The sequence below is a fragment of the Tupaia chinensis genome, unplaced genomic scaffold (genome assembly GCF_000334495.1).
Source record: "Tupaia chinensis unplaced genomic scaffold, TupChi_1.0 Scaffold148367_1, whole genome shotgun sequence".
Taxonomy (NCBI): Eukaryota; Metazoa; Chordata; class Mammalia; order Scandentia; family Tupaiidae; genus Tupaia; species Tupaia belangeri.
The window spans coordinates 215,551-223,807 of NW_006208217.1; the positions used below are offsets into that span (position 1 = coordinate 215,551).

The 8,257-nt window shown below is 36.4% G+C and overlaps 2 protein-coding genes across 2 annotated transcripts in view; both read right to left on the reverse strand.

The window, feature by feature from the left end:
• LOC102477912 (geranylgeranyl pyrophosphate synthase-like) overlaps positions 1-515 on the reverse strand; it is a 4,638-nt gene extending 4,123 nt beyond the window's left edge. Inside the window, 1 exon segment of the mRNA XM_014584985.1 lies at positions 468-515. Coding sequence (XP_014440471.1) covers positions 468-515 — 48 coding nt within the window.
• Positions 516-1,975: 1,460 nt separating this feature from the next.
• Positions 1,976-3,448, reverse strand: LOC102477473 (DNA repair protein XRCC4-like). The gene has a single exon (XM_006170425.3). It carries the CDS (start codon positions 3,429-3,431, stop codon positions 2,430-2,432), a length of 1,002 nt encoding a protein of 333 aa, XP_006170487.1. The 5' UTR covers positions 3,432-3,448; the 3' UTR covers positions 1,976-2,429.
• Between the last annotated feature and the right edge of the window lie 4,809 nt (positions 3,449-8,257).

The window sequence follows — 8,257 nt, forward strand, 5'->3', positions numbered from 1 at the left end:
GCAACCTTCAGAGAGATGACAGGGACCAAAGGCTAAGTTGATCACCAATGGTTAATGATTTAATCAATCATGCTTATGCTAGTGGATTTTGAGTCTAAATCTGTAAAGAATAAAAAGATCATTATTTGAAATCTTAGGAAAATTTCAAACCAGGTTCAACAGCTTTAGACAGAAAACTGAGTCAATGTTCCCGAAGTAGAAGAGAGAGTACACAAAAAGTTTTTAACTACTACAAGATAATTAGCATTCTTTGCAGTGAAACTGCTGCTGAAGTAACAAAACTGTGAGGGGCTACCAATTTCCATGAACTATGAGAAAGCTAAAGGCAGACAAGGACGTCCCTGAAACAGACCATGAGACAGATGTCTGATAATGTTCGTTCTGGCCGCACATACTGAGTTTCTCTAGCTATCTTATTCTAGAAGCCCGGCATCAAGAGGTGAAGTGAGTCAAAGTTCACATTTCACCCTTGGCGGAGGCTGGAATTCTTCTCCCCATTGGTTCCCAACCTCCATTTTGTTTGCTCTGAAAAACTTGTCTCTATATCGCTGTTCGTGTTTCACAGTCACATAATAAAGCACCCATTAAAAGGACGGCTTCAAGATAACTGAATAGGTGAAGGTTCTTGGAATATGGTACACCCAGAGAGAAGACGGAAGCTCCCTTTCCATATGCTTTGCCCTATGCATCTCTTTCATCGGCTTATCCATTCATATCCTTTACAATATTTTTCATAATAAATGAGTAAACATAAGTCTTGTCTTCCTGTGAGTTCTTGAGACACTCTAGCAAGCTAATATAACCTAAAGAGAAAGTCATAGGAGGAGGTTATGGGATCCGCAGTAGCACATAGGCATGGGTAATGGACGATTCCGGGGGGAGGCTGCAACAGTTACAGATCATAAGGAATTCAGAATTCAGCTCTTCCCTTGTCCTTGAAGTGTGACAACCTCCCCTCCTTAGCTAGGCTGAAGTTGCTGAGCTGTGTTGGTTATTTTTTGTAATATGAGTGGCCTGGCTGGTCATTTTCTGTCTCAGCAAAACAGTCCAGATTGACAGAGAAAGTGAAATCTGTGATGGATAAAATTGATCTATATAACTTGCAAAACAGTGACTAGAGTGTTTTAGCCACTGTTGAAAACTTCTAGGTAGTATTCTCTGAAGCTAAACCTACCATGCACAGATAAATGCACAACAGAAATTGAAACATATGCTTAACCAAATATATGCATGTGTGTTCATACTAGCTTTATTTATAAGAGCCAAATGCATATAACCCAAGAGTTCATCCACAATAGAACAGATAAATTACAGTACATTCATAAGATGGGCTAGTATGTAAACATAAGAGAATGGACTACTACAGCATACAACCTGGATGAATTTCACTGCACAATTTGCATGAAAGAAGTCAGACAACAAAGAGTATATACTGTAAGATTCTATTTATATGTAGTCTAAGAACAGGGAAAATGAATCCATGCACAGAAATCAGAATGGTGATTACTTTGGATGAAGGTCACAAGAAGGTGGACACAATAAAAACTTCCCAGGGTGCTGGAAAACTTTTGTTTCCATCCTCATAGTTGTCTATATTCCTCAATTTTTATAATAGGTATGAATCTTTTCAAATTCAAAAATGTCATTTCAAAAAAACAGTATGTCAATTTATTACAATTATGAAATTCATAGAGACAACAAAAAGGCTGGGGAAAAAATGCCATGAAAGTGCATTGTAGCCAATGGTATTGGTGGTTAGATGGCTGGATCCTACATGTCTCAGACCCAGCAACCTGAAAAACATGCCAGAGATCGATGTGTGCAGGCCCAAAATCCTGAAGAGAATGGAGAAGGTGTTTTCTCACTTTCTATCTCTGCCTCTCCAGTGAATGTACTTGCTTTAGAGCAAATAGTTTTTTTAATATATTTTTTTTCAGCATATCAAAAACTTTATTTTCAGATTTTCATACTGTTTACATACAAACTAAACTGTTTTATATATTATCCCACAAATTAAATTGCTCAAATATCATTATTGAGAACATGACTATTCAAAAAGAACTGCAGACATTGTAAAAAGTTTTCTTTGTCCTATTTCAAAATCTTCCTAGACAGGATGTTAGATAGCAACCACATATAATATGTGTGAGTGAATGAAATAAGTGTGTCCTTTGCAATAAAACGTCTGAGATTTTATGTAATTATAGGCATGTTGAATGAATAGTTTAGAATAATGTACCACTGTCATCAAATCTGATCTTCACATACATGTGTAATCCATTTTGCACAATGGTTTCAACGCAGTATGTATGTAATTAAACTGTAAGGTTCAGTAATAGCTGCTGCTCAGTTGAAATTTTGCTTTTTCATTTTACAGAAATGAATAAAAAACATAGTCTAGTGAACATCAAAGTACTTTTTTGAGACTGTTAAATCTCATCAAAGAGGTCTTCGGGACTGCTGTTCCTTAGCGTTTCCAAAGACATGTTTTCGGTTGAAATGTGCTCCTTTTTCAATGACTCAGGTAGTGAAGAATCAAGTTTTTCCTTTTCTTGCAGTTGAGATTCCTGAGGAGCAATTTTAGGTTCTGTCCCAAGATTTTTTAGCATTCGCTGCCTCCTCTTTCTACTTGGTGCAATATCGATGACATCAGGACTTGAAATAATGGAATCTTCTTTTCTTTCCGTGGCTGCAGCCAACTCAGAGAGACCAGACAGATTTTCACTTTCCTCATCAGTACTTTCATCATAGATTGCATCTCTGTCAACAGTCATTTCAGAACAGGTTGCAGTTTCCCTTTCACATTCAGTGTTCTTTTGTAGTTCTTGAACTTCATTTAATGATTTCTGTAAGGTTCGAATCTTTGTTTTCTTCTCATTCAACACCAAAATAAATCGTTCATAAAGATCCATCTCCAAAGCTTCCTTTGCACTCACACATTTTTCAAACCGTCCTTCAATATCATTCCAATCTCTCAGAAGCCTTTCATTTTCTTTCTGCAGGTGCTCATTTTTGGCTTGGTTTTCTGTGATGGTGTCCAGGCAGTAACAAATAAGTTCTCTAATGACCTCAGCTGGGCTTGCAACTTTCTCTAGGTTGAAGGAACCAAGTCTGAATGAAACATCTTTCAGGTTTTTCTCGAAGGAGAAGTGACAAGACTCTTTAGAAAAATTAAAGTTGTATGCATCAGCTGGTCCTGTTTCTGATACCAATGCTTTTCTCAGCTCATCAACATATTTCTCTTTTTCCATTGCCATGTCATCAGCTTCTTGGGAAATCTCTGATTCGGAAACTGTCCCAATCCATGCAGACTGACCATCAGTAAGTGTAATAACAAAACCAGATCCTAGTGTTTTCTCCCAAGATACTTGTAGAAAATGAATTATATTGGGTTCAGAAGCAAGGTAGATTCTTCTTACTTTTCTCTCCATTTCTGGTTACCTTTAGATAACTCCACTTCCAGTTTCAATATATTGAAATACTAACAAATTTTTCTCTAAGAGCAGGAATAATGTTTTCCTTGCTTTCTATTTTTCTGTTTTCTTCGTTTTCAGCATTAAGCATGTATTGCTTTCTTTTTCATTTCTCTATATATCATTATTGCAAATCTATGCAAGTAAAAATGTTCACCTGAATAAATTTCTATTGATTTTAAAAACACTGTAAAAAAGCTGCAAAAATCCTTAGTCAAGAATAATATACCTTTCAAACTACACAATGTTTTCACTAGTTTAATATAAAATCCACAGATTAATTTTAGGGAGTTGGTATTTTGCAACTATTTGTTTTTTGTTTTGTACTTTTTTCTTAACCATGATTTTTTTTTTTTTGTTTGTTTGTTTGTTTGTTTTTGGAGAGGTTTTCGCTATAGGGCGTGTATGCTCACTCGCCAGAAAGACAGAGAGAGACAGAAAGCGAGAAATCAGCCCCCAGGAGGAATGGCCATGCCGCAATCCCTTCTCCTCCATTCTCCTCTTGGGATCTTGGGCACGCACGCACACATGCCCGGCATGAGTTTAAGCTGCCAGGTCCGGGACTTGAACCTCAGTTGACTATGTGGGAGTCCAGCGACATAGCCATTATGCTAACTGCTGGTCCCAACCATTATGGTTTTAAGAGAGGATTTGTTTGAGTTTTATTTTTTCATTTAATCATTGTATGTCTTTACAGCATATGGGTTCCCAAAGTATAAATGTATTGCATGCCAAACAAAGATATTACCATACACAATAACTTTCCTTTCTTGTTTCTGATACATTTCTTTTTCCTGAAGCCTCTCCCTCCAAATCCTGTCCACCTCCTCCTGTACAGACGCTGCTATCTACACTTAACTCGACACTTTTTTCATTTCTGCAATAGAGTACAGATGTTCAGCATATATTGAGCAAGGGTACACAATGTCTGTCTTCCATAGTCTGACTTGCTTCACTGACATTAAATCTTCTACATACATACACTTGGTATCAAATAATAGGATTTTACTGATTTTTAAGGCTGAGTAGTATTCCATAATGTGTATGTGCAATTCAGTCCTCTGTTCTTGGGCATTTGGGTTGGTTCCATGTCTTAGCAATTGTGAAGACTGCAATAAACATGAATATTAAAATGTCCTTCCAACTGAGTGTTTTTCTGTCCTTTGGGTAAATACTAAGGAGTGGGGCTATTGGGTCATATGGAAGTTCTATTTGTAGGTTTTTAAGGACCCTCCATATTGATCTCCACAGTGGCTGTACTAATAATGTACACGCCCACCAACAGTGTAGAAGGGTTCCCTTTTTATATAGCTTCACCAGCACTTGTATTTTTTCTTTCTTTTTTTTTTTAGAAAGATGTTTGGTATAGGGTGTGTGCACTTGCTGGAGAGACAGAGAGATATAGAGACAGAAAGTGAGAAATAATCCCCCAGGGGGATGGCCATGACACAACTCTCCTCTCAGGATTGTGGGCATGCATGCACATGGGCCCAGTCTGAGTTTTAAGTCACCAGATTTAGGATTAAACCACAGTCAACTACGTGGAAGTCCAGCAACGTAACCATTATGCCATCTCATTTTTTTTTTTTTTTAAATCATAGTCATTCACACTGGGGTTAAATGGTACCCCATTATGGTTTTGATTTGCATTTCTCTTACGATAAGAGATGCTGAACTTTTTTCATGCCTTTTGTCCATTTGCATGTCTTCCTTGGATAGTTATCTGTTCAGCTTGTTTGCTCACTTTTTATTTTGATTGTGTATGTGTGTGGGTAGGCTGATTAAGTTCCCTATATATTCTGCTTAAGAGTCTCTTATCTGAAGCATAATTTGCAAATATTCTCTCTTCACTCTAATTATTGTTTCCTTTGCTGTGCAGAAGCTTTTTAGCTGGATATAGTATCACTTTTCTATTTTTGAGCTTATTGCCCGTGCTTTAGGGGTCTTATTAAAGGAATCTTTGCCTACTCCAATGTCTTCAAGAGTTTCCTTTATGTTTTCTACCACTAGTTTTATGGTTTGAGTCTTTATGTTTAGATCTTAGGTCCATTTTGAGCTCATCTTTGTTAAAGGTAAGAAATAGGGGTCTAGTTTCATTTTTCTGCAGGTGGATATCCAGTTCTTCCGGCACCATTTGCTGATGAGAAGTTTCTTCCCCCATTGTATTATATTGTGCCCTTTGTCAAAAATCAGTTGGCTATGTATTGAGGTTTATTTCTTGTTTTTTTTTATTCTCTTCTATTGGTCAATGCACCTGTTTTTGTGCCAGTACCAGGATGTTTGGGTTATCACATCTCTGTCATGTAATTTGAGGTCAGGTGTGAGCTGCCTCCTACTTTATTCTTTTTGCACAGTATTGCCTTGGCCATATGGATCTTTTTATGATTCCAGACACATTTTATGATTGCTTTTTCAATATCTGCAAAGAAAGTCTCTGATAATTTGATGAGAATTGCATTGAACTTGTAAATTAATTTATATAGAAATGACATTCTGATTAGGTTAGTTCTTCCAAACCAGGAACATGAGAGACTTTCCATTTTTGTGTAGCATACTTTTTTTTTTTTTAGGTTTTCATCATTTTTTTTTTTTTTTGTAAAGGTCTTTCTTTTGTAAAGGTCTTTCACCTCTTTTATTAGGTTTATTCCTAGTTACCTGTGTGTGTGTGCCTATTGTAAATGTGATTGCTTTCAATTTTACCTCAATCTATTCATTATTGGTATACAAAAACACTATTGATTTTTGTAAACTCAATTTGTGTCTGACCACTTTACTGTATTTCCTTATCACTTCTAGAAGTATTTTTATGGATTCTTTTGCATTTCCTATGTAAATAATCATGTCATCTGCAAATAGAGATAACTTCACTTCGAATACTTTGTGTTTTATTCTATTTCTGATTACATTGGTGAGGACTCCCGGCACTACAGTGAATAAAAATGGGGAAAGTGGGCAGCCTGTATTGTTCCAGAGTGTTGAGAAAGATCGCTTCTATACCGATTTTGCTGTAATCAACAAGGAATATTGTATTTTGTCAAAAGCCTTTTCTGTATCAATTGATATATATCAATTTTGCTTTAATCATCAAGGAACATTGTATTTTGTCAAAAGTCTTTTCTGTATCAATTGATATTGTTAAAAACAAATTTAAACAAAGCAAAATTTAACAGCATTTATTTAAAAAAATGGCAGGCAATTTAAATCGGACAGCCTTGCAGAAGATGATGGCTTTCAAGAGACTACAGCTAGCTGCATGCTTTACAAGGAATATATGTGGGCAGAACAGGAAAGTGACATGTGCCTTGAAGAAGGGAGAGTGTCATACAAAAGCATAAGTGAAAGGGAGGTAGAGAGGTCACTGGTGGACAGTAAGCTGCTCAAACAGCCTGAAAGGTGGGCTTTCGGTGACCAACTGAAATGTGACTAACGTGACTGGCTGTAACTTAGTAACCAGCTTGAAAATAAAAACAAAACAAAATAAAAAAACAGCCTAACAGGTATGATTTCGGCTTATCCAGAGGGATCCAAATGTGGGAGCACAGGGGCCATTTTAGGCCAGAATAGTTTATTTTAACAATTTGATCATATGGTTTTCATCTTTCCTTCTGTTAATATGACATATTACATTTATTGTTTCGTGCATATTGAACCACCATTGTACACCTAGGGTAAAGCCTACCTGATTGAGGTGTATAATCTTTTAATATGTTCTTGGATACGATTTGTTAGTATCTTGTTTAGGATTTTAGCCTTTGTATTCATCAGGGATATTGGTCTGTAGTTTTCTTTTTTTGTTATGTCCTTGTCTGATTTTGTGATCAAGGTAATAGAGGCTTCATAGAATGAGTTTGGAAAAGTTTCTTCCTCTTGGGTCTTTATAAATAGTTTGAGGAGGATTGGGTCAGCTCTTTAAAAGTTTTGTAGACTTTAGGATTGAAGCCATTGAGACTTGGGTTTTTCTTTCTTGGGAGACTATTACTGATTCAATCTTATTACTTGCTATTTGTCTGTTTAGCTTTGCTAGTTCTTCCTGGTAAAGGTGATCTAGGTAAATTATTTATGTCCAGAAATTTGTCCATCCCAAGTAGATTTTCTTTTTACTGGTATCTAGTCGTTCATAATATTCTCTTATGATATTTTTTATTTCTGTTATATCTGTTAGAGCATGTGTTGATTTTATAAGGTGGAAAACATGTCTAAGTGTTGACTGACAAAACTGTTCCTTGCTTTAGCTATTACCAGGAATGCTGGAAAAGGAAGATGAATGAATAGGTAATATTCCCAAGGAACTCATAGAAGGATGGACTGAAAGAGAGTTACATTTTTAAGGTTTCTATAAAAATTTAAAATGTACTATTTTATGTCACTTTAAACAGGTATTACTTAACAAGAATATTTCATGTATTTCATGTAGTAGGTACTGAATATTTTTTAATGAACAATTTGAGAATTAAAGTAATCTGTGGATTTATGTGCATTACACATTACATCATAGAACAGTATAATCTACCAAAATATTAGAGTCATAAAACAATGTGAACAGAAATTTCCTAGAGGCAGTTTTGTGTTTTGTTTGTTTGTTTGTTTGGGGGGCATGTGTGCTCACCAGAGAGTCAGAGAGACAAAAAGCAAAAAATTACTCCCTGGGGGGATGGCCACTCTGCCATTCCTTCTCCTCCATTCCTCTCTCGGGATCTTGGGCACACACGTACATGTGCCCAGCGTGAGTTTAAGCCACCAGATCTGGGACTCGAACCACAGTCGAGTACATGGGAGTCCAGCAG

What these genes read in the sequence shown, in the direction of transcription:
- LOC102477473 (XM_006170425.3), bottom strand. Translation starts at nt 3,431, where the DNA reads ATGGAGAGAAAAGTAAGAAGAATCTACCTTGCTTCTGAACCCAATATA.